Source organism: Equus asinus, chromosome 9 (genome assembly GCF_041296235.1).
Source record: "Equus asinus isolate D_3611 breed Donkey chromosome 9, EquAss-T2T_v2, whole genome shotgun sequence".
In the NCBI taxonomy this organism is placed as follows: Eukaryota; Metazoa; Chordata; class Mammalia; order Perissodactyla; family Equidae; genus Equus; species Equus asinus.
In genome coordinates, this window is record NC_091798.1 from 62,764,240 (window position 1) to 62,791,432 (window position 27,193).

The 27,193-nt window shown below is 40.0% G+C and overlaps 1 protein-coding gene across 5 annotated transcripts in view; it reads left to right on the forward strand.

Annotated features, from left to right (window-relative positions):
* Window positions 1–27,193, forward strand: part of EPB41L4A (erythrocyte membrane protein band 4.1 like 4A) — a 248,940-nt gene that overhangs the window by 162,543 nt on the left and 59,204 nt on the right. For all 5 annotated transcript variants that reach the window (XM_070517605.1, XM_044780099.2, XM_070517606.1 and 2 more), the window contains exons 10-12: window positions 12,914–13,005; window positions 14,401–14,478; window positions 19,474–19,595. In XM_070517605.1, the coding sequence (XP_070373706.1) occupies window positions 12,914–13,005; window positions 14,401–14,478; window positions 19,474–19,595 (292 nt within the window). The remainder of the gene's footprint in view (window positions 1–12,913; window positions 13,006–14,400; window positions 14,479–19,473; window positions 19,596–27,193) is intronic.

Genomic DNA, 27,193 nt, shown 5'->3' on the forward strand with positions numbered 1-27,193 from the left:
AAACAGTAGTGGTAGGATCTGTGGGTGAAGGTCCTGGTGGAGTTGAGAGATTGTTGGAGGTGGAGTACTGGAGGGAGTGAGGTGGAGAGAGGGTAGTGCCCAGACAGTAGGGTGCTGGGCTTTGAGGTTATGGAGGGGCTTCAGTTATTGTAAATGCAAAGTCCTAGAGCAGTGGTTTTCAACTGGTGGCAGCTACCTCTCACCTCCTGCCTCCACCTTTGGTTGTCATGGTGCTGGGTGGGGCAGGGATGCTACCCTCAGGATGGCATCTAGAGGGTAAAGGCTGGGTATGCTGCTCAGCATTTTTACAATATGTTGTAAATTGGCACAGGATGGCCCCCCACAAATGTCAATAGTGCCGCAGCTGAGAAGCCGTGTTCTAGGGATATGAACATGGGAGTGAGCGGCTGGGATAGAGAGGAAGTCAACATCATTGGAGGAGAGAAGTTCAAGAACTGAGATGTCTGGGTGTTGGAGGGATCATTTATATTATATATTGAGATTTCCGATAATTAACACAGGAGTAGTATTGGAGAGAGTGACAGGGACTGCAGTAGCATCGACATGTGAGGGAGATGGCTTTAAGATTGACAGCCACCATAGAGATTGCAGATGATGTGATCTGATGAGGTTCAAAGCTGCGAGTTTTGGGGGTAAGGAGAGAGAATGATCTGAAAGCATCAATGGGGAGCAAGGAGAGTTCTCCTGCACTCTCAGGCCCAGTGTACAAGAACAGTGGGTGCAAAAGGCACGGTCACCGCTTGAGAGGACTGCAGTTGAGACAGTGTCCCCAGGGAAGAGCCAGCTTTCTACTGGCACAAGAGGGTGAAGGCAATGTAAGAGACAGACTGAGGAGCGAGGGGATTTTGCTGATGATAGGCCATGAATTCCAGTGCGCATGAAGGAACAGTTCCAGGAGTTGGGTAGTAGTGGGAGAAGGGGACAGACTAGGGGGTTGTGTGGAGCGTTATTTGGGGGTGACTGACATAAACAGAGATAAGGAGCATAATGAGATTAGGTCCAGAGGATTTAGGCAGATGGAGAGGCTGTGAATGTTGGAAGGGAAAAAGGGTTGGGTTTCCGTGTGTGCCCATCCCCCCTGGTGGTGAGGGTAGAAGGCCTAGGAGAAGTGAGGCATTCCAGTGCACTAGTTCAGTCTTACCCTTCCTGGGAGAAGGCCTCTCCTACTTTTGTGCACATGCTCAGTCTTAACCGTGGCTGATGGCCTTGAGGACTGGTGGGAAACTGGGAGATATCAAGCCCTGGGCCTCACCCATTGTGATCTGATTTGCATTTCAGGAAGAGCACTCTTGCTGCAGGTGGAACAGGGAGGTAAGAAGAGGCAGACAAGTTAGGAGCCTCGCACTGATTAGGGGGAGATGACAAGAGGGTAGTCTCTGCAAGGTTCGAGAGAAGTGGGCAGATGTGGGAGGCATTTAGGAGGTAAGATTGCTTCTGATTGGTGGCGATTGAATATTTTTATGGAAAAATAGGGGCAAGTTTAGGATCATACCCAGAATTCTTGGTTTCTTCAACGGGAGAGAGTGCAGTCCCCAGCAGTAGGTCCAGAAGTTGGCATGTAATAAGCACATTTGTTGAATAAATGAAAGAGTGAATAAATGATGCTGTGATTTCTTTTATGTATAATGCATCATGAAACTAACCTCAGCTAAACTTACCCAGCATGACAGGAAGTAGAATCAAAAGGTTCCTGGCAGTTCTAGCCTTGAGTAATCAGATCCACTTGGCCGAACTCTCAGACCTGCTTTGAGAAGAATATACAGGAAGTGATGGTGGCCAGGAGTTGTCACTGTTCGTCAACAAGCCCAAGAGTCCTCACTGATGTACGCTAGGGGTTCCTTTCACATTTGAAATGGAACATAGATTTTTAAAAAATCTTTTCTTTTGAATAATTCCAAATTTACAAAAAGTTTCAAAAATTAAAATATAACAACATGTTCACCTATTGTTACTCAGATTGGCTTGTTAACATTTTACTCCATTTCCTTTATTATTTGTGTTCTCTTTCTACACACACACACACACACACAATTCTTTTCTGAATGATTTGGGAGTTACATGTGTCATATGTGTCTCAATACTTCAGTGTGTATTTCCTAAGAAGAGGGATATTCTCTGATGTAACCACAGTACAGTTATCAACTTAATAAACTTATGTTAATATAGTGCTTTTGTCATCTACCTTCTATATTCCAGTTTTGTTGGTTGACCTAGTAATGTCCTTTACAGCATTTTTCCCCTCCAATATAGAATCCAGTTAGCCTCCTTTAATCTGGAACATTTTCGTAGGATTTCTTTGTCTTTTTTGACATTGACATTTTGAAGAATGCAGTTCTACCCCACTTTTTAAAAATAGAAGGCTTCTCATTTCGTGTTTGTCTGAGGTTTCCCTGTGATTAGACTGAGGTTCTGTGTTCTCAGCTGGAAAGTGGCACAGGTGAAGTTGTGTCCTTCCAGGGGTGTCACATCTCGAGGCGCGTGATGACCATCTGTCTCATTGCTTATGTTAAGTTTGGTCACCCAGTCACAGTGTTGCCTGATTTCTCCACTATAGATCTGTGGGGAAGTACTTTAAATCAATGCACATACCTCTTCCTCTTAAAAATTTCCCTTTAGGTCTAACATTCGTTGAGGATTCTTCCCTGATTCAATCTTTTTCTATGATACTTGCAAAATGCTGATTTTCCAGCTTTCCCACTCTCTCCGTGTTTATCAGTCAGTTCTTGGCTTTCCACTGTAAGCGAGAGCCCCACCTTCTCTTTTATTTATCTGTTATTGGCACAGACTTATTAATTCCTGTTTTTATTCAGTGGTTTATGATACATTACTGTACCTAACTGTTGGCGTTCAAGTTCTGCTAGATTTGGTCAATGGGAGCCCCTTGTATCTGGCTGTTGTGCCCTTTTGACCTGCCTCTATCATTTTCTGGCACTTTCTTCCTTTTTGGTACAATCTGGTGTTTCAGGTACATCTTGTACCTACCCTTCACCCACCCTGTTTTCAGCCATTTCTCCAAGGAACGCTGTTTTTTTTTTTCATGGGGAAGGGTCAGTATCTGGGTGCTAGGTGTGGTCATTGCTACTGGGGTGACTTTGCCTCTTGACCTTTTCAGTGGACAGAGCTAGAGAATATATGCATGCATATATACACATACAAACAAACATGTGTGTGCATTTAACGTGCTTGGACACATACTTATACATATTTTTTAGAAATCATGAGTTCATACGATACCTCCAGTTTCTGTCCATCCCCTCAGGGTTCTTTCTTCCCTTCCCTCATTTCATGTTTGTATGTCCTTGACAAACTTGACTCCCAACAACAGTAACACATTTACTCTTTTGCTCAATTCTAAAATACATCTTAAATAGTTTCAGAATTGCTTTGGCTAAATCACTAAATTTGACAGTTGTTTGCAGTTCTTTCACTCACCTACCACCTTGTGAAGACTGAGGGCATATAGTTAAATCCTGTGTTCAAGATTTACTTGGGTTGGTTCTTCCTTCCCTGTTACTGTGGTTATGGTATTCGTTTGAAATCTGGTTAGGTTTACTTGCATCAGTTCGCTTTAAGTTATGAGTCCCACTTCACATTCTTACTTATTCAATTTCATTTTTTGAAGATGTAGAAGATTAACCTGCTTCCAAAAGTCAAAACTACACAAAAAAGGCACACTCAGAGAAGTATCAGTAACTCCCATGTTCCTTCAGTCCTGTTACCCTATCCTTCCTCGTAGGTAACCAACTTAAGTGTTTTATGGTTTATCCTCCCTGTGTTTCTTTTTCTTTTTTTTTTTTGAGTTCATCATAGTTTACATCAATGTGAGATTTCAGTTGTACATTATTTCTTGACTGTCACCACATAAGTGCTCCCCTTCACCCCCTGTGCCCATTCCCCACCCCCTAGCCCTGGTAACCACTGAACTATTTTCTTTGTCCGTGGGTTTGTTCAAATTCTACATATGAGTGAAATCATCTGGTCTTTGTCTTTCTCAGTCTGGCTTATTTTGCTTAGCATAATTACCTCCAGGTCCTTCCATGTTGTTACAAATGGTATGAATTTGTCTTTTTTATGCCTGAGTAGTATTCCATTGTGTATGTATACCACGTCTTCTTTATCCAATCATCAGTCAGTGGGCAGTTGGATTGTTTCCACATCTTGGCTATTGTGAATAGTGCTGCAATGAACATAGAGGTGCCTAGTTACTTTGGATTGTTGATTTCAAATTGTTTGGGTGGATACCCAGTAGTGGGATAGCTGGGTCGTATGGTAGTTCTGTTTTTAGTTTTTTGAGGAGTCTCCATACTGTCTTCCATAGTAGCTGCACCAGTTTGCATTCTTACCAGCAATGTCTGAGGGTTCCCTTTTCTCCATACCCTCTCCAACATTTGTTATTTTTAGTCTTAGTGATTATAGCCATTTTAACAAGCATAAGGTGGTATCTTACTGTAGTTTTGATTTGCATTTCCCTGATGCTTAGTGATGTTGAACATCTTTTCATGTGTTTATTGGCCGTCTGTGTATCTTCTTTGGAAAAATGTCTGTTCATGTCCTCTGCCCATTTTTTGCTTGGGCTGTTTGTTTTTTTATTGTTCACTTGTGTGAGTTCCTTATATATTATGGAAATTAACCCCTTGTCAGGTATATGATTTGAAAATATTTTCTGCCAATTGGTGTGTTGTCTCGTTGTTTTGATTCTAGTTGCTTTTGCCTTGGAGAAGCTCTTTAGTCTGATGAACTCCCACTTGTTTATTTTTTCTTTTGTTTCCCTTGTCTGAGAAAGACATGGTATTCGAAAAGATCCTTTTAAGTTTGATGTCAAAGAGTGTACTACCTCTATTATCTTCCAGGAGTTTTATGGTTTCAGGACTTATCTTCAAATTTTTGATCCAATTTGAGTTTATTTTTGTGTCTGGCGTGAGATAATGGTCTATCTTCATTCTTTTGCGTGTGGCTGTCTGGTTTTCCCAACACCATTTATTAAAGAGACTAGCTTTTCTCCACTGTATGTTCTTGGCACCTTTGTCAAAGATTAGCTGTTTGTAGATGTGTGGTTTTATTTCTGGGCTTTCACTTCTGTTCCATTGATCTGTGTGCCTGTTTTTGTATCAGTACCATGGCTATTTTGATCAGTATGGCTTTATAGTACATTTTGAAGTCAGGGATTGTGATGCCTCCAGCTTTGTTCTTTTTCTCTCAGGATTGCCTTAGCAATTCAGGGTCTTTGCTTGCCCCATATGAATTTTAGGATTCTTTGTTCTATTTCCGTGAAGAATGTCTTTGGGATTCTGATTGGGATTGCATTGAATCTGTAGATTGCTTTGGGTAGTATGGACATTTTAACTACGTTTATTCTTCCAATCCATGTGCGTGGACTCTCTTTCCATCTCTTTATGTCATTATCAATTTCTTTCAGTAATATCTTATAGTTTTCATTGTATAGGTCCTTCACCTCCTTGGTTAAATTTATTCCTAGGTACTTTATTCTTTTAGTTGCAATTGTAAATAGAATTGTATTCTTGAGTTCTCTTGCTGTAAGTTTGTTATTGGAGTATAGAAAAGCAACTGATTTTTGTAAGTTGTGTACTCTGCAACTTTACTGCCGTTGTTAATTATTTCTATTAGTTTTCTGATGGATTCTTTGGGGTTTTCTATATATAAGATCATGTCATCTGCAAACAGTGAGAGTTTCTCTTCTTCACTCCTTATTTCGATTGCTTTTCTTCCTTTCTCTTGCCTAATTGCTCTGGCCAAAACCTCCAGTATTATGTTGAATAAGAGTGGTGATAGTGAGCACCCTTGTCTTGTTTCTGTTCTCAGAGGGATGGCATTCAGTTTCTGCCCATTGAGTATGATATTGGCTGTGGGTTTGTTATATATGGCCTTTATTATGTTGAGGTAATTTCCTTCTATCCCCATTTTGTTAAGAGTTTTTATCATAAATGGCTGTTGGATCTTGTCAAATGCTTTCTCTGCATCTATTGAGATGATCATGTGTTTTTTATTCCTCAATTTGTTGATGTGGTGTATCATGTTGATTGATTTGTGGATGTTGAACCATCTCTGTGTCCCTGGTATGAAACCTACTTGATCGTGATATATGATACTTTTGATGTATTGCTGAATTCAGGTTGCCAAAATTTTGTTGAGGATTTTTGCATCTATGTTCATCAGCGACATTGGCCTGTAGTTTTCCTTTTTTGTGTTGTCCTTGTCAGGCTTTGGTATCAGAGTGATGTTGGCCTTGTAGAATGTTAGGAAGTGTTCCATCTTCCCTAATTTTTTGGACTAGCTTGAGAAGGATACGTATTAAATCCTCTCTGAAAGTTTGGTAGAATTCCCCTGGGAAGCCATCTGGACCTGGGGTTTCCTGTGTTTCTTTTTGTAAAGATCAGCATACATATTTCCTTCCTTACCTAAAAGATAGAATACTATATATGCTTTTGCACTTTGTTTTTCTTTTGCTTAGTCATAGCTCCTAGAAATCTCTGTCAGTTCATTGACAGCTTTCTCGTTCATTGGTACAGCTGTGTAGTACTCCATTGAATGTAAGTTCCATAGTTTATTCAACCAATCTCTTATGCTGGGATATTTAGGTAGTTTTTAATAAAGTTTTCTTCAGTCAATAACGTTGTGCATATGTATCTTTATATTGTTGGAGGAGTATCTTTGGGATACATTCCCAGGAGTGGGATTGCTTGTTCAAAGGGTCTGTGCATGTGTAGTTTTGTTAGATAGGGCCATTTCCTCACCAACCGCCCCCCCCCCCCCAATAGTTTTTGTGCCATTTTGCATTTCCAACTACAATGTATGAGCATACCTGGAACTGTAGATTTAATATGTTCCCCCCAAGTATTCCCAAGTGTGACTTGTTAGTAATATTTGGATCCTGATGGCACGTGACAGTTTGGTTTGGAGTCTTTCAGATTGAGTGATGGCCTGCTAGACTTGGGGTCAAATAGTCCGGTTTAAGTACATACCTCCCACTTATCTACCTTTGGACAATTCACTGAATAGCATTTAACCTATTTCCTTGTGTATAAAGTGAGGGTGATAAAATCTGTCTTACAGGGTTGTTGTGAGGTTGAAAGCACCTAGTCCACAGTTGGACGTGCAGTAGGCACCTGGTACATGTCTCTGTATCAGAACTGTCTTGGCCTCATGCCTCTTAGAGCTACTGAAGTTTGCACAGGAAAGGGCTCCGGGCGCACCTTGTGCTTGACCGTCTCAGCTGGTGACTAGCTTGTGCCCAGGCAGGGAGGGGAACCAGGGCTTCCAGGTCCATGGCTTTTCCTTTGCTTCACTTGCGAGTATGTTTGTTGACTTCCTCTATAATTTGAACACATAGGCCATTTGTTTGGAAGAAATTTTTAAACCTTGCTATAAAAATTGTTAAGAATATCGGTTGATGGGGCTGGCCCCGTGGCCGAGTGGTTAAGTTCGCGCGCTCCGCTGCAGGCGGCCCAGTGTTTCATTGGTTCGAATCCTGGGTGCGGACATGGCACTGCTCATCAAACCACGCTGAGGCAGCGTCCCACATGCCGCAACTAGAAGGACCCACAACGAAGACTATACAACTACGTACCGGGGAGCTTTGGGGAGAAAAAGGAAAAAAATAAAATCTTTAAAAAAAAAAAAAAAAAAAGAATATCGGTTGATCTTACCAGATACGGCTTTATTTTAACAAGCTTAAACAACATTTATTGAATTTTCTTAACATTTGTAAGATTGGGAATAAAGATTAATTATCATTAAAGAATTAAATCTGCAAGTATAAGAGAAATGCTGACATTTTAGTAAGTGCTATAGTTTATCTAAAGAGCAGATGAGGAAGAGAGAGAATAAAAACAGCAATAACAAAAGCAAACCATCTGGAATCCTGGGTTTGTATCTGTGAATTTCTTCAAATAGGAAGCAAAATAAGCTCGACATAATAAGTAGTTTTCAAAGTTTACTGAAACGTGATATAAATATTCTCTAATGTTTTGCCTGATATTTTTTCTTTTTGAATTTTTGGGAGAAAAAAATAAAAGAGGAGAAGCAGCACCATCTAACACATCCTTTCCTACCCTATAATTTATGTTTCTATGAACTAGAAAGAGTTGTATAGAATTATTTATCAAGCAGTCAATTTATTCATCTGTAAAAGAGGTAAAAAGGTTTTTCACAGTTAGTATATATTTTGGAACATAACCCACACAGCTGACAAAAGAGTACTGGAATATTTTTGCTATTTTTGTTCTTTTATTGTAAAATGTAACATGTATGCAGGAATAGAAATTAATTTTATTCTCCAAGTGTTCTGCTGAAATGCACGGTGATTTTTAATTCAAAACATGCATTTCAGAAACAATTTTACAAAATATGTATTTGTGTGTGTAGGGGTGTTTATGAGTAGTGCAATATTTTCTAAGCCAGAGTACTCAAAAAGCACTTCTTTGAAACAGAGTTTTTTGCTCATATAAATCAGGGGAACACCAATACCCTCCCAGCTCTTGGAGATTCCCAGTGCATGTTAGTACATTAAAAGATCTGATGTTTAACCCAGTGTTTCCCAGACTTACTTGACCATGGAACTCTTATACCAATATCACAAGACACTAGTGTTATAAGAAACACTCTTGAGGGAGGACTATGTAAAGAAAAAGCTTGAAAGATAATATTTTATGCAGTGTTTTGAAATTCCTTTCCCAAGTAATAAGAAGACTGGTAAATTTTTGTTGCAGGGCTCACTCTGAATTAGCTAGGTTTGAAATCAAGATGCCTAGAAGAGAAAGCAATGGAAAATACAGGGGAAGTCATTAAAACAGACATTGTGCCCACTCTATCACATGCACGCACATAGTTCAACTTTTAGAACTGCAATCATTCAGTTCACCATTTATAAAGATAAAATTTCTCAAAACGCTTAACATTTCATGATCTCTCTTTGGTATCTCTTTTCAGTTGAAGGATAAAATTTTTTCAGTTCCACAACTTGCCTTCTTTTGCTTTATCAATAAGTAAGTTATTTCTGTCATTTGCTATCAGTCCTATGATGATTTTGGTTTTTTCCCTGTAGTGCCTAAAGTAAGTTAACAATTGCCAAGTAAATATAAATCTTGTAGAGATTGAATGTAAAAAAAATAAATAATCCCATAATATCTTAGACTTGTAATCTTCACACGTCTTTTCAGCCACCCTTCTAGCTCTATAGGTCATTGATAAGAAACCTCTCTCCTATTGGCCTTTCCAGTATTTATATGATGATTGCATCTTAGTATTGTTAGAAGTCCTAATTTCTTTTACTCTTAAATATTTGACCTTTGCAATGTGCTTTGAGTTACTTCTGGTGACCTTGGAGGTGGGACAAATGTACAATAATAGGATTGAGAGGATGTTCATCCCCATAATTCTAGGGAGGATGAGGAAGGCGGACTGTCCAGTCGTGGATGCTTCCCAAGACGGAAACGGAGGAACCAGCCAGAGTGTGGGCTGTGTGTGACGAGGAGGGTCAGCCTCGGGAGAGCAGTGACGCTTGAGTGAGCCCAGGGAGAGTAAGCTGCTGTGCAGCTTGCTGTGGGAGCCCCGCCATGACCCTGTCAATCATCTCAATATTCTTAGGAGAAGCCAGGCTAAAGTAGACTTATTTCTTGTAAGCTTACTAAGAGAAACACAGCCAGCAAAGATGGGAAGATAGACTGAGAAGACCAGAGGGAGTTGGGAATTCGACGATATAATACAATCAGGTCCTGAATTCTTACAAGTGATGGAATTGGGGGTTTTAGCCAAGTTAACCCAGAGATCCACAGAGTAATGAAACTCCCACATGATACCTGAGTTACAGGGAATTTAAGCTTCATCAGTTTATGAAATAAAAAAGATTCAGATGATAGCTTTGCTTCTGGCATGAAATGACCAAAGCTGTGAAGGTGTTGGAGTAATTTTGTCAAAAGCAAGCATTGGATGCTTGGATAAAGTATTTTAGCAGTAGGTTGGAATGAACGTAAGTGGAGCAGCTGCTTGTCTTTACATGAATGAATGGAAAGGTGCTGATTGGTGTGTCTGTTTGGAAAAGGTTTGGTGGGTAGGAGAGTGGGGGGAATAAAGATATTTGAAATATTGCCTCAGTTAATTCATGCCAGCAGTTGCTGTAAGTGGCAAAAATATACAGAATTTATACAGAATACCTGGCTTCTTTTTAGGTTATGTAACCTTCCTGTTAGTATTTGGATCATTCTGCTAACAATGGGATAAAAAACAAGCTGCTGGTCTTCAAGCCCTGTATAAATGGGGAATGAGTTCATGCTTGTTGTTCGCACGTGGCAGAAGGAATTAGGAGGCCTGTGGGGGGCTCTTTTCTTCCTTTAATGTATTTTGTACCCAAGGAAACTTGAGAAAACCCAATTCTGGTTGGATCTTAAATACCTTTTATCCTTCCATTAAGTGATGGTAGTTTAAAAAAATGTGTTAAAAATTAGATATCCTGAGACCAGGCCTCTATTTGAAAAGCAAAAGAATAGAGACGTTTATGTGAAGAATAAAGTGGAAACCAGTCCATGAAAAGTTTGAGGAGATTCACTTAATTTTATTTTTAAGACTGAATGCTTGTTTCTTCTCCACTGTTGGAAATCTGGATTATATGTAGTAACTTTTTGAAAGTTTGATTTAGGTTTGTAAATGTCCACGTTGTTTGTGGGCGCTCTTGCTAAAATGTGAAAGTGTCTGTGTCACAGAGTAGACATCACCAGCCACCATTTCCTGTCGGTGATAATGCCCTGTGTGTCCTGCCGCCCTCAGGGCTTGGGCTGTTGAAAAGCACAGGGAGATGGGGGAGCTCATGCTAAGGAACGTGGTGTGTGGGGGGAAGCCTGTCCTGTACTCACTTTCTCTTAATGGTTCATCCTGATAGAATGCAATCACAAGCAAAATTATTTTAAAATAAATGATCTGTGCGTTATATTTTGGGATAATGCACTGACCTTAAAAACTCCCACCTGTTACATAAGAAACTCTTATAGTGGTTGTCTCCGGGGAGGGGAATTGGGGACAGCGGTGGGAGATGTAGTTATCTTTGTTTATCTGCTTTGGTAACTTTTGGTGTTTGTACCAAGCATATCTATTATATATTAAAAAAGAAAAGTAAAAGAAAAGAAATTCCCCGCTAAGCATTCTCATCTCCTGACAGGAAACTTCATTTCCCACCCCGCCCCCAGGGATCTCCTATGATTTCCTCTGTACCCTCCCCCACCCCTCCCCACAATTTGTTTTGCTTTTGAGGGAAAACACTTTCAGAATACATTGATGTTTCTTCCTCATCTTTAATTATGTAATCCCTACCCCATTCATGAAAGTCACTGAAGATTACTTATCATGAAATGCAGTAGCCTCTCCTCAAACCCTTTTTGACCTTTCTGGGTCACTTCAGAATTGAGCTCTTCTCCCAGCCTTTCTGACACCATTGCCTCCTGGTCCCTTTTGACCTCTCTCTCTCCATCTTTGCGAGCATCTTCGCTGTAATTCCACCTTTATCCACTCTGTGCGATCTTCCTGAGCCATGAGTTTACACTCTTGGGTGAAATCGTCTGTGCCAGCTGATATGACCTCTTTCCTGGGGTCTACACCTGCTTGTTTACTGGCCCACGGGGTGTCTTAAGTTTCCAATTCCATAGGCACCTCAAAATCAAAATAGCCTGAACTTATTGTCCATTCCCTTGCCGACCAAATCCCCAGTTTTTGCCACTTGCTGTATTTTAGTACTTTGCAGACCCAAGCCAGAAACCTGGGAATCATGCGAAGTTTCTTCCTCCACCTCGCAAGGTTTTGGAATTACAGCTTGCCTTGCTGTAACATGCATATATTGGCTCTGTTTTCATCACACCCTTTCATTTTACAAATAAACTCCTACATTGAGCAGCCTCATCCCAGATGGGCTTGGGAGAAATTTCCTGCGTGTAAATTCTTTGTCCTTGTTAAAAGTGGAAGGGAAAATCATTTCAGTTATTCCTCTGCGCTGACAATTTTACGTTTATGAATCCGTGGAAACCTCATTCCGGGGGCATTCCTGCACTTGAGACATGAGTTTGGTTTTTATTTGAAACTAAATTAGCAATTATGTAACTTCACAGCACTTGTGATTTATTATTTTAGTACTTATATTGTATGTTGCTTGGTTTCCTATTCAGTCACTTAAAAAAAGAAGTATCTTCTGCACAATTAGAATTACCTCTAATATTGCTTGCATTTCTAATGTATTAAATATAGATAATTAAGTAACTCTTGGATTGAAATAATAGTTAAAATATTTTGTATACCTATTGTATGACACTTTACATCTGTCATATTATTTCATTTAATTCACCCAATAACTTGATGCAGAATGGAGAAACTTGGAATCAGAAACATTATTTAACTTGCCTGGATTTCACTGCTGTGGTGGTCACTCCTCCCAGTGGCCCCTCTTGAGATGCTTCAGAAATCACTTTGAGTGTGGCCTCTGCATCCCTGAAATTGATACAGTTAAGAACTGGGTTTATGGGCATCTTATTTTTATTGGGAATTGACTGCCACATGGTCAGTGTTTTTCCTATTTTGGTGCCCATTTATAACGGAAAACTTGGCTGTACATTCACTGCCATCACCCTGACTATCCATGGTCATGGGGTGATGTAGGAGCAGGTAGTAAAGGCGATAGCACTAAGATTTACACGGAACTTATATTTTGTAATTTTAATTAATTGAAGGTAGTTTTAAGGCAACCCTCCAGAAATAGTTACCAAGAGATAATTATTCTTTGTTTGATGTGTTAACAGTACTCTTTCTGCTTACGTGAATTTTTGGTACCTAGAGGGTGACTGTCATCTGGAGAATGTTGTGGTCAGTAATTCATATTCTCTCTCTCTTTTTCCTTCAGTGCAATGAAACCTCATTCTTTTTTGAAGCTCGAAGTAAAACTGCCTGCAAGCATCTTTGGAAGTGCAGTGTAGAACATCATACATTTTTTAGGTATGTTAATGTGAAAGCTTTGTTCATTGTCCTAATGAATGAAAATCGTATTTGTTTTTGCAACAAGACTTCTGTCTAAAGTAGACATTTTAACTGTTTCTCTTTTATTAATTTTTTGTTAGCCACCGAATTCTCTGGCTCATATTAATACAATCATATATATACATACATGCTTACATATACATAGATATTTTCTTTGCTTACACTATAAGAAAGGGTCAAGAACAGTTTTTTTAGTTTTATGTAAAAAGTGCAGTTTTGACATTGATGAAAATTAGGCATTCTGCTGTGGACATATTAAATTTGTAATGCCCATTAGCCATCTCAGTGGAGATGTGGAGTAGGCAATTGGGTTTACAAGGCTCATTGGAAAGACCAAGGTTGGCCGTGTAATCTTAGTAGGTATTTAAGGCAAAGGGGAATAGATGAGGTCAGCAATGGAAAAAGTGAAGAGAGAGAAGCAGAAAGCCAAGGACTGAGCTGTGGGACCCTCCCAGCATTTAGAGGACCGAAAGAGCCAGTCAAGGAGTATGAGAAGGGAATGTAGAGTGTGTGGGAAAATGGGAAATGAGGGAGGAAAATGTCATGGTGAATAAGGAGCTGGAAACTGTGTCGTGTGCTCCTGGGAGGTCAAGTAAGATGAGGGTGGAGAATTCACCATAGGATTGTGGGGACACTTTTTGTTTGTTTCACATCCTTATGGTGTAAAGGTAAAACTATATTTTATCAGGTAGTACATTAAGCTTTATTTTTTGTTTTTAAATTTAAAACTAGATTAACTTTTCTGCTTTTTCCTATTTGATTTGCATAGTACAGTTTCCCCAAATAGCATGATGTTGGAGAAGTATTCTTATAAAATGACCAATGTCTTTTATACAGTTTGTATTAGGGAGAGGGATGTTCTCCAAAAAGCCTGAAGTATTGTTTCTAGTTCAGTGGGGCTGGGTTGAGGAGCTCCCCATCGAGGTGTCTGTTGAAGGTGCCCTGAATGGTATATTGTATGAAGAAGTGTGAACCACTACATCGGATGTGATTAACTGCCATGAAAACCTTGGCATGGGTAAATCAACACAGTGACAAAATTCTCAAGATGATTAAGTAGAAAAAATAAGTTGATTCACAACGAAAGCTTCCTAGGGCAGTGATGTGTATAGTAGTGTTCAGAAAGTTTGAGTAGTTTGATATTATACATATATAAAATCCTAGAGTGTGGTTGTGTTTCAAATATTAGCTTAAAATAACTGATTCCTATTTTTTGCCAATATGTGGAATAAATAAAGCATTTTGACTAGCTGTTAGTGTTTCACTATGTTTTCTCTGCAGCTTTTGAACAAGTGTTGCATAAGTAGCTGTATTTATGAGTATTTTTCTAATTTTCTGTTAAAAATTCATTAGAATGCCAGAAAATGAATCAAATTCATTGTCAAGAAGACTCAGCAAGTTTGGATCCATGAGTCATAAGCACCGGTATAGGTAAATGGCATTTTTTTCTTGGGGGCGGGGTGTGTGTGTGTGTGTGAGAGAGAGAGAGAGAATAAACAAATATTCAGCTGTATACATACATACTCATTAAAATTTATGATTTAATTTTTTGTTATTTTTCCGCAGTGCTAATCAATTTCATAAGCTTAACAGTTTATTAAAACTTTCATAACAAAAATTATTTTCCAAGTTTAATTATATTTAATGTCTGCATTACTTGTGTTTAGGGCCATAGAATGTAGTAGAGCTTATTATCTTCAGAAATTCATTTTGAAACAATTATCACTTATTTCTAATTATGTTGTGATTATGAAACAAAGTAAATATTCTCAATAGTAGCTGATTGGCATTCTTAGGATATTCAGTTGATCCCCTATTGTAACACAGTGTATAGTTTATATTGTGGATCAAATCATGTTTCCTGAACCGTTAAACCTACCTATAGTAATGCTAGCAATTATGTCTCAACTTTATTGAGCATTACTAAGTACCAGGTATTGTGTTAAACGGTTTCCATTTGTTGCTTCATTTAATCATCGCAGTCTTCTGTAGTAGTACCCTCATTAATATGTGAGGAATCTAAGGCTCAGAGAGGCCAACTCTCTTCTCACGGTAACCCAGCTAGGAAGCAGTAAAGTGGGATCCACACCCTGGCAGTCTAACTCCAGAACCCATGCTTTTAACCATTAGGCAAACTGTTAGCCTGTTGCAGAAAAAGCCTGATTGTCCTGCAGCCAGGCAGATGCTTGTGTCTTTTTCTAATACCAGTGTTAAAAGTAGGAGTCTTATATGTTTTGAAAAAGATTTTGTTTGGTTTCAATTTGTTCTGTTCATGGAGAGAACCTCATATGTGCCAGGCATGGTATTGGGTTCCCAGAGATATAAAGAATCAGATCTAACCACCTCTGCCTTGAGAGAGCTACAGTATTATTCAGGCAGTGAGGCAGGTCCTAGGCCCTTGTAAAACCAAAGCAGGTGCAGAAATGCTGTTCAGGAGGGTGGGACACTGTTCTATTCTTTCCCTTGGCGCCATCACTGAATGAAATGCATACCTTTAAAACTAAAGCTGAGTCAAATGTTTGCAGGGCAATTGTATGCCAGATTGTAATTGCTCTCTTTTATAACTCATCTTTTTTTGTCTTGAATTTTGAAACCAGAGATAATCAGTAAGAGTGATTAATATTAAATGTTCAGTGCATTCATCTTTACATATTACTCACTTGGATATTTGCTTATTTGATGACTTAAAACAAAACTGAAGTATTATTGTATTATAGATGTTCTTGGAATTTGTATGAAGGTATTCATTGATAATCAAAAATTTAACCTTCAAGTTTTCAAGGTTCTACCCTAGACAGTGATATCGTTATCAGGAATTTAAGGAAAGAGTATTTACTTTTATATGAGACGAACAGCTAATAGTCAGTATATTGGGGCTTCTAGTTGAGGCATCAAACGTTTCCAGGGTTCTAGAGAGAATGTGTAAATCTAGCTCCTTGTCACTGAAATGAACTAGTGAAAAGGCATCTGTCTTAACGTTCATGCTATTAAAATTGTAATTATGCTGTTTAACATATGCTGTAGTTGGCTTCCACAAATTTACCCATACCTAATTTCTTAAATTTATTGAAATGCAAATGTTGTGGCTACTGGGAATTATTATTAGAAAGTTATTAAATTTTGCATATTAAATATCATTTCTTCCAAGAAAGTAATTAAAGGTAACCTTTACACAATTGGAGACTCTGGTAAATCTGTTCTGATTTCGTGGCTGGTGTTAACTGCCTAGTAAGTCTTAATGAAGCCCAAATTTCCATGTCTGTATGTGGGAAGCACTAATGTTACACCACCCTTGGAAGAAAGATGTTCCATCCCACTGCCCAGAGCCAGGCTTAGGCAGCTTTGGGTCTCTGACCGCTGGGTGGTGGGTGGTCACTAGCACATAGACTGCTAATTGTGAAAAGAGGGAAAATAACCAGCCTTTAACAAATATCATATGCCTGCCCCTTTCTTGATACATTCTGGAGAGATCATGGAATGAAAGCAGAGCTCCGGAAATGCACACAGCCCCCTCCTGCACCGTGCAGGCATCAGAGCATGGGGGATAAACAGGTAGCTGCAGTGTGTGAATGTGGGTATTTGTGTGTATAATTGTGTATGTGTTTATAATGGGGTGTGTGTGTAGGTGTATGTGGTGGAGGAAGATAGTGTTTTAGTCGTTACTCTCTTTCCTGCATTTTTGAGCTTGCAAAATACCATGGAGATTCTGACATCTTTTAGAAACACTAGTCATTACTTGATAATGGAAAAAATTAGACATTTTTAGTGAGATGTGACAGCCAATCCTTTCAAAAATTCAAAATTAGATTTGTGGGGAAAGCCTGAGATGAAATCAGATAATCTAATTCTTTTGTTTTTGTTGTCTTATTATCAGAGACCATTAAGCTGAAATAGAAATTGGTTAAATCTTTGATTGATTAAGTATTTTTTTATACATTGATATCTTTCTCTGAGCCCCTTAAAAGTTAACCTTGCTTTTACCTGTTGTTAAGTTCAGAGGGGACTCCTGGTTTTGATGAATGAGTGAGCTGTGTAAAATTTATACTCCAGAAATGAGAATTAGGCCTGAGAAACGCCCCCTGGGAACCCAAATCCCCTTCTTGTACAACTTTCATCACGCGAGCTTTCCACCTTTCCTAAAGCGTGGAAGAGAGGCCAGGTTCTCATGAGAACCCCCTTTGTGTCAGGTGCTTTCACATGTGTTACTGTATTTAATCTGCTCAATCACCTGCCAAAGAAGGTATCATGTCTTCATTTATCATTTATACGGAGGAGAAATTTGAGCCCCAAAAAGTAAGGTAACTGAATAAAGACGCTTAACCTTAGGGTGACTGAATTAAAGACTCCCAAGTAAAGTAGCAAAGCTGGGATTTGAACCCAGGTGTTCCCATCTTGTTCTCTTCCATCTCCCCCACTGATGGCCCATTGTGCCCTCACTTTGAGGCTGAAGGGCTCCTGGCAGTGCCACTCTGCATAGAACGGGAGTGTGTGCACCAGAGTGTGAGGAGGCAGGGCAGTGGGTAATCCTGGGAATGAGGCTCTGTCCTGTCACTACGAAGAGCCACCAGACAGCGTAGGAACTCTTACACTTCACTCTCTGAGTCTCTATAGTAGTCAGATAGTTTCTGCTGCAAGGAAATAGTAAGAACTAGTAGAAATATATTATAAATGAGGAAAATGAGGCTCCAGGAGACTTTAAAAATAATCTGCCGAAGACCTCACAGTTGTGGCAGAACTATGTTTTAAACTGAGTTTGCAACTTCAAACCCAATGGCTTAGTGTTCTGTCCCTTCTCCCGCACCACGAGGCTGTGCCATACTGACCAGCTGGAGGTCAGAAAGCTTGTTCTGCTCCTGGGTCCCCTGTAGCTGGGGCAGGTCGGTTTATGTTTCTGGACCTTAGTTTTATTAATCTTGTGATATGATTTTCTCATTTCTCCTTTATTCCTGGGAGAGAAACTATGAGGAAAAATTGAGTAATAAAGTAAAATCTCACTATAAAATACCTCAGTGGTCCACATATTGGATTATACTTTTAGGGCAGTTATTTTTCTTCTGTGTAGAGAAGTACTCAGTACCCAATTCTTTCTGATAGCCGAGAAAGTCTGTTGTCTTATATTCATACTCCAAACCATTTATGATAATGGAATTTTGCTCTCTCAGTGGAATTCTTTTTCAGGTTTTTGGGAGAGAGATGTTGCTATTTGTGTTACCTTATGTGCTGCCTCTAAAAAAAATAAATTTCAAGGGAAGGAAAACCTGTTACAATTTGCATCCTTCCCCGTCCCTCCCCCTGGTTCCCATGTTCTGTTGAACACAAAGTACACGCGTAGATGGAACCTGGCATCTTAATTCATAGTAGCTCGTTTCAAGTGGTGTCTGCAATTAGCCTGATGAGAAGCCACTTTTTATGAGTGTTTCAAGCATCTTTTTATTTCCAATAAAGGTAGATGGGGTAGTAAGGAGGGAAAACTTTCGCAGAAGCCTATAGGAGGTGAGTTTTGCTTTATGAGTTTCACCTAATCTCTTTCGGGAGAGATTCACCAATATTTATCCTGTAAATGTAGGATGAATAGGATTTAGGGCCATTAAAAGGCTATTTCCTTCCCATAGATGGCTCTTCTTGTGGTGAATCAAACTAGACATATAGACATGCATTTTTCCAGTACCTAAGTATTTTCCTGTGTGAAAGCTGGGGTCATTCATTGGCTCAAAGCCAGCAGCTGTGAAATAAATTTTTAGTAGGATGGATGTTCACTGAAATCCAGCAAATGAAATCACACAATTCCTTGAGAAGATTAGTCCCTCCCCGGGGACAGCTCGCCTTCTCGAATCCTCAGACTCTAGAGAAGCAGCACCACGCGTGGGGTTTTAGGCCTGCTTTGAATCTCCCTGTGGACTTGATCATGTGAGGTGGCATAGTAAGTGGTTGATTATGCCACAACAGGGTTCAGAGTAAAGTCACACCTAGGGGTCCTATGGGGGATGCTATGCAACTTGCTGTGTGAGTACAACACAGGGACATGTTGGTTTATATAGAATCATTGCCCTTGTGTCATTTAGCCCAACATAATTTCTTTATTATTTAGTTGTAGGGCTGGAAGACCATCAGCATCCTCTATTTTTCACCCATCATTGTACTTAAATCTAAACCTAACTCCTCTTTTAATAGACTCTTTTTCCCTATTTCTTCTCCTGAAAGATTCTCCTTCTATCTAACCTAAATCTTTCCTGTTAGAAGTTAATACTGCTTCCTTGGGTTGATATTGCTGTGAGAACCAATTGGAAACCCATGTATTCTTACAGCCTGTGTGAGTCTGTGTTTTTTTCTTCTCTCCATACTTTGCAGGTATTCTGCATGAGCCATCGTTTGATTTTTGTGGCTGTGTGGTTTTACTTGTGTTAATCAAAATGTTGTATTTTCAAGTGGCAGGACGGCATTACAAATGAGTCGAGATCTTTCTATTCAACTTCCCCGGCCAGATCAGAATGTGGCAAGAAGTCGAAGCAAGACTTACCCTAAGAGAATAGCACAAACACAGCCAGCTGGTAAGTCATGGAGCCCCCCAAGTCATCAATGTAAACTTGCGCTTACTTTTAGGCTGCTGGTACAAGATATGCTCAGGTGGGACTAAAGCCCTGTCGTGTTTTTATTGTTAATACTAGAATTTTTAATTTGACCCAGAAAATGTGCAAATCATTAGAAATTATTAATAAGTAGACAAGTAATCAACTTGAATTACCATAATCTGCTTGATGACTATGCTTTCTTTTTGAAGGGATTAAGTAAAATCTCAACTGAGTAATTTCTTAGTTTGTGGTGTCTAAGATTGGAATTGAAACAAACTCTTAGCAAAAGTCTTTTAACGAAAAGGAACATTGTTGACATAACTTCATCTGTACAGAATTCAGTTGGTTTTTTGTTATTGTTGGTCTTTCTTTGTGAAATATATGTAGAAAAATACATAAAATATATATACATACATATGCACATACACATATAAATGTAAATATAAATATATGCATACACACACACAAAATTTAACATGGACTACAGCCCAGAAGTCCCTCCTATTTGCCTGATCACATCTTCACCGTCTCCTCCCTCCCCAACCCCCATCTGACTTTGTGATAATTATTTCCATATTTTTCATTATAATTTTACTACTTATGTAGCCTTCCCTGAACAAACTAGTTTATTTTGCCTGTTTTTAACAATATATGAATGAATCATGATATGTTCTTTTGTGTCTTGCTTCTGTTTTTAAATTTTTTTTTTTAAAGATTTTATTTTTCCTTTTTCTCCCCAAAGCCCCCCGGTACATAGTTGCATATTTTTAGTTGTGGGTCCTTCTAGTTGTGGCATGTGGGATGCCGCCTCAGCATGGCCTGATGAGCAGTGCCATGTCCGCACCCAGGATCTGAACCGGTGAAACCCTGGGCTGCCGAAGTGGAGCGTGCAAACCCAACCCCTCGGCCACAGGGCCAGCCCCGTGTGTCTTGCTTCTTTATGTCAGTGTTACATGTAATGTATCGTGAAGTGCATTCATTTTTCTTGCTGTGAGTATTCTATTGTATGGCAGTTTCTTTATTCATTCTACTGTTAGTGGACATTTGATTATTCAGATTTCTTGTTTTTAGTACAGACGACTTTTTTCATAAAACTACCTAATCAATCAGTTCTGTTCCATGTTCAGTGCTCAGAGCTCACAGAATTTTACTGTATTACTAACTTTGAATATTACTTAGAATGTGACTGACTTTGGTTTGTGGCTTACTTATAGATCACCATTGTTTGACATGCTCCACAGACTTTTCACGCATATTATCTCACTTCAGCCTGAAAATAACTCTGTGAGGTAGGGCAAAAGCAAAGAGTATGTTCCCATTTTACAGATTAGGAAAACATGGTCCCTGCAGCAAGCCAGGGGTGGGGCTCGGATGAGAACCCAGATCTCCTGGGTCTTTCTGCCATATTATGTGAAGTCAGTGGAATTTTTAATAACAATAATTAACATCTGAACATTGCATGACAATTGACATAGCGTTATGACATGCATTGTTTCATTTAATCCTCATGCCAAGCCTGTGAAGAAAGTGTTTGAGTTTGTTCCACCACTGCTGGCTGTGAGAATGTCACCTGACTACTCTTTCTAAAGTCAAATTAAATCTGATTGTCGGTCCCCTCCTCCCACTGGGCTGGGAGGAAATTAATTTGTTTCTGATGGTTCTACAGTGGCAAAAATAGACATGATTTAATTTTGCAATAGATTACCTTGCCACATAAGTATTATCATTATTCCCATTTGGCTGATGAGGAAACTAAGATTTAAAAAGGTAAATTTGGCCAAGATTACATAATAAGTAGATGGCTTTGGACAAAAATTCTAGCCATAATGTGTAATACCTTTATCTTAATATTTTGTCTTTATCTTTTCATTTGAGCAGTCTTAAATCCCATTTGGATCAAGTGCAGCATTGTATAATTAATAAGCAAACTTTCAAATCCTATGCTATTTCTGAAACACTGTGCCTCATGAAATTATTCTGAGACTGGCTGAGAATATCAAAGGCATTCCTTTCTTCAAATCAACATTTCATTCCACTTGAAATGTGGGAATCACACGTGCTTTTTACAACCTGCTCAGGTTGCTGCTCTTTTTCATATGCTCTTATAAAAATATCTGCTTCTGTAACACTTGTGTGTGTGTGTCTCTTTCTCTTTCTCCTTGGAAGCCCAAAATCTAGAAGCTGATTAATTTAGGGATAAGGGTTTTGGCTTTTGTTTTTCTCTTCACTTCTGCAGAGCCAGCGAAATGCAGTTTTCCCAGAGCAGCCCGGGACTGTGTGGAGCCTTCACGCACGTCCACATCCCCGGCGCCTCCCCCCCATCCCTTTGTGTTGTGTTAAAACTCACTCCCTCTTCTGCAAGGCTTGAGGGTGTGACGAATGCACAGCTCAGGCTTCTCGAGGACAGCCTGTCAGCATCAGGGGGATCTTTTAAAAATGCAGAACATGTTATGCTTTTGTTATTATAAGACACACGGTGGTTGTAGAAAATTTAGGAAACTTAGAAACTTCCCTCCCAAAAAGAAAAAAAATCTTTCATATTAAATTCTGTTCTCTAGTACTAACACTATGTTAAATAGCCTTCTAGTCATTTGTGTATCTTTTCTGCAAAAGTGATATAGTAATGTTTTACAACTTGCTTTTCTTATTCAATAATATATCATGGATATGTTCTAATAAGTTTTTAAATGTTCTTATACAGCACCGTTTTAAGATTGGTATAATTTTCTGCTGCAAAGATAGATAGATGTGACATAATTTATTCAACCAATGTTTAGTTCTTGTATATTTAAGCTGTTTCAAAATTTGAAGACTATAAATATAACTAAAGTGAATGTCCTAGTAGTGATATCTTGAAGCATTTATGCTAATTCATTGTGTATATTTTAAGCAATGGTGTATTTTCATCATTTTTATTCTAAAAAGAGGATTAAACAATGCTGTGTTTAGAAACTATGACTTTGCTGTGCACACATTTTCCTTTGATTTTGCATTACTTTTAGCCTGACTTCTCAAGCCTGGCTTCCGCAAAACTCTGAAGTGTTCTGGGGACCCAGAGATGATCCTTCCCTTGACAGTGTGATTGTCCCGGGTGGGGAGGGACCATCTAGCAAATGCCAGCGATACGATGTTACGGTTGCTGTCTTGCACATCTGAAAGACGTTGTAGGGGCAGGGATTAATGTTGTTCTATTTTGTTAAGTTACATTTTCTTTTTCCTCTAATTCAAATGTGCTCTGCTTTGAGCCTCAATTGAACCCAGCTGGTAGAGACCCCATCTCAGCCATCCTTTCCTCCTGAAGTCATGGCAGGGTCTGAGTTAGAGCAGAATATTTGAAGAGGGCCCTGTTTGCTTCACCCTCTGTCAGTCACTGCTGTGTTCCTTGTCCCAGCCCTCCAGGCCCCATGAGGGTGGGCAGTTCTGTGTGAAGCTGGGCTGGAACGTGTGTGAGAGGGGTCTTTGCTGAGCCTGAGAGCCTCTTGTGCTTAGGATCAGGCCTCCCTAGAGAGACTGTGCTACCAGTCCCCCTTTAGGGCTCTGCTACCTGGGAGGTGGGGGTGGGGGAGGCTGTGAGGTAGTGGCTTGCAAGTCACTAGGTCACTGTAGCACTCAGGCCTCTGTCCCTTCCCCACCATCCCTTCCCCACGGCTACAGGCAGCCCTTCCAGCCCTGTCCCTTCTTCCTCCCACACTCCCAGCTCCAGAGCAGCTTTCTCCCTGAGAAGCTTCCTATTCCTGATCCTCATTCATGGGTGGCTGGGCAGGAAAGGAACAATAGCTCTTGTTTTTTGAAAAATTACTTTTTACTGACCAAGTGGAAACAAAAGTATTACCTTACTAAATTACCCTGCCACAGTTACTTAAATTTTTATTTAAAAATATTGACAATTAAAATGGTAGAAAGCTGATTTTAAGACCTAGAAAAAGTTTATTTTATTATATTGTACTGTATTTGGCAGGAATGGAGTTATGGTTTAAATAGAAGATAGATTTTCTTTTAAAATTCTAATAAGGCCAGCTATTAGTTTTCATAAATTAAATTCTGCTGATACTCTCTCCGTGATACAATTTTAGAACTACAGTTTCAGGAGTTATCAGCATAAATTCTTACCTCTCATTTAACGTTTATATATAATAGAAAACATGGGCTGGCCCAGTGGCACAGCGGTTAAGTTTGCACGTTCTGCTTCTTGGCGGCCTGGGGTTTGCTGGTTCGAATCCCGGGTGCGGACGTGGCACTGCTTGGCAAAAGCCATGCTGTGGTAGGCGTCCCATGTATAAAGTAGAGGAAGATTGGCATGGATGTTAGCTCAGGGCCAGTCTTCCTCAGCAAAAAAAAAAAAAAAAAAAAGAAAAGAAAAAAGAAAACAAGTTGTGACCAAAAGGGGACTTTTGCTTTTTTGCTTTTTGTTAGTTTATATCATTAATTTATAGTATATGACTTGTTACTTTAGAAGACTTTCTTTTATTTCTTCTGAGTTAGTCAAACTCGATGACTACTCTTCTTAACCTGCATCTCAGTTCTCTGCAAATTTAAAAGGCCTTTTTTTTCACCTCTCCATCAGCAATAATAAATGCCTTGGTAGCTCAAAACCCATTGTGTTTAGAATCCGCCGAGGTTAGGCCTTGGCACCTCTATGAGGAAGTGCATTCCAGATCAGGAGCCCCGCGCCCAGCCTGCCTGCTGCCCCACCCAAAGAGTTCAGCGCCAGGGCAGGCAGCCAGAGCATTCCTGCAGGTCTCCAGGGCCTCCTCCGAGGAGCTTTGGGGGTAAAGCAGGAGGCGAGATGGCAGGAAGGAAAAGTGCATATTTGTACCGCCCTTTCTCTGACAAGGTCTTGGCAACTCACGTAGGTGTTTCTGTCAGAAGAGAGTCTCCGCTATAAGCAGGCGATAAAGACAGAATATTTGTCTATAATCCGTAATTAGCTGTAAGAAAAGTAATGGGTGAAGCCATTGCAGTGGATAAACAATACTAGGATCGTCTGATGAAGCATTTTAAGTTCTTAAGGATAGCTCACTAATGAACAGAGAGATAAATAGTTGCAGCGTCGTCTTCAGACAACTGAAGAGCAAGATCGGGTGACGTTTTGGAATTCCCTCTTTGAATCTGTGAAAGATGATGCAAACAAATGCCCGAGGGGTTGTGAAAATGACTTCTGAGTGAGGATGGTTCGTGCCCGGTCTGCAAGCAGACAGGTACTGCTCAGGCCAAGCTGGTTGTTTCTGTGCAGGAGGGCAGACCCAGCGTGGCCAAATCTTCCAGGGTCTTAAGGGAAACATGAAATTTGGATATTTATATAAACTTCCCAGGATTTTAAATATTAGCGATTAATTTCATTTTAAAGAAAGTCTCTGTGTGTTAAATTGAACATTCCTGAGAGCCACATATGGCTTAATGGCAGCCTCTTTGGAACCTGTGATTGACAGAGCTGGTGGGAATGGCTGACCCACCTGCCCTGGGGGTCACTGTGCGTTTCTCCAGCTTCCCCTGGGGGCGTCACTAAATCGGATCCGGTGCTCCCTGATTCCCATCACAAGCAGTTTGTAGTTAGTGGGTCAGTTGGCCAGCTCCAGGGGATGACAGTGCCACACAGCTCTGGACCTGTAGCAAGTGACTCACGTGTGGGTAGCTGACCGGCATCTGTTGGTGACTTGACGTGGGTGCAGCCCAAAGCAGGAGAGACAGAGAAGTGCTTTGACAGAGTGAAGTACAGTTTCATTTGATGCAGTATATAGCTCTGAGCTGCTGAGAAACAGTAATATCAGAAAGTAAGAATCATTTATTGAGCGCTTCCTCTGATTGGCACAGTGTGTCGGATATGACGTCAGCAGAAGCCCAGTTTGGCTTGTGGCAATCAGAAATTTATTTTTTTAAATGTTTTTAAGGTAGACAAAAGGCAAGCTGTATGAATAGAGACTGGCATGTCAGACTGAGGCAGTGTGATCGAGTGAGCTTCAGCTGATAAATCCAGGTTCAGTCTCAGTCATCCTTGTACTAACTATGCAATGTTATGAAGTCACTTAACCAGCCTGAGCCTCAATTTCTTCATCTGTAAATGGGGATGTTACCCTTGCCTCGTGGGTTGTTGTCATGGGGATGGTGTCTGAAATGGGTAGAGCGTCGTGTTGAGCACATGGAGGGCTTGGTAACTCTTTCTTTCTCCTAAACCGAAAGGAAGTCTTTCTGTATACAGTATGGACCAGTCTGAGTCTGCCTGTCTTTGAATTACATTTACCATATAGTATCAACTTCACATATAAAGGGTAGTATGATTATATGAAGGAGATGCCACCTTTTGAGAGTGATGGGTGGTGAGGGTCATTCAAGTACAGTGAATGGACTTCAGAAGGAAATTGGGTACCCCTGCTTCATTCTAGACGATTTGGTATAAACAGGGTATAAGGGAAGTGGGCAAGTCAAAAAAGTGCCCTCTGTAGGTTTCTTCTGTCCTGTCCGTGCGGAGGTCTGAGTTCCCAAGGGCAGCTGTTGGCAGGTAGTATTAGGAGCCCAGAGCTGGGGGTTGTCTCGCTTTGTGTGTTCCTGCTTCTCAGAGTAGCCATTTTTCTTCTCTGATTTTACCTCCCACCCCATGCTTACCATGTTCCAGCCCCACTGAAATATTCTGTGGCTACGAATTGGGAATGATAAACTCCTTACAGTGAATTCATAATAATGTAAGATTGTGCGGTAGTTTTAAAGTTCACATAGTTAATCATTCCATCTTCTATATAAGATGTATTTCCCTATTTGGAGTAACTAGCTGCTAGGCCTACCTGAGTGCATTTTTCATGTCAAGCAGACAGTGGAAGCAGAGAAAACAAAGGGCAAAGCTGAAAGGGCTCCAAGAGGGGGCCAGAGTTATTGAATGAGGAGTAAATAGAAGACAGGGCTCTGGATCAGGGATTTCACAAGTTAAGTCCCAACCTCCGTAGGTTATTAGTTCAGCAACTTCGCCTGTGCAAAATGAGCAGGCCTATTGCTGTGTTTGTCATCACAGAGTCTGGAAACTACCTGAATATCCGTTAGTAGGGAACTGGACTAATAGAATAATATATATGTACCCCCTAGGAAATACCATGTCTCTGTTACAAGAAACCTGAGGGCAGGATTTGAATTTGTGTTGGTCTGATTCTACAGTCCCACAACATCTGCCATGAAAGGCCAGGTCCCCTGAAGAGCTCAACAGGCAGAGGAATGTTAATAACTAATAGTCATTGAGCATTTCTGCATGCCTGACGCTGTACTAGGCACCCTACAGATAGCGTCTCATTTCTTTTAGAAGATGCTTGCACTGTGCAGGTGAGAAGACAGAGACTGGGACTTGTCCAGGGCCCCAGAGCTGGAATCTGAACTCAGGTCAATTAGAGTTCACAGGATAGAGAGGAAAAACAAAAAAGAACATGATAAATTTGTGCTGATATGGGATGATCTTGAGAGTATAGTATAAGCAAGAAAAAAAAGCAGGGGCAGCAGCATGTAATATGGTCCCATTATATAAAAATACAAACAAAAATCAGAGATGGGGGTATGCATACATGTATACTTGCAGACAGTATGAGAAACTACTAACAGTA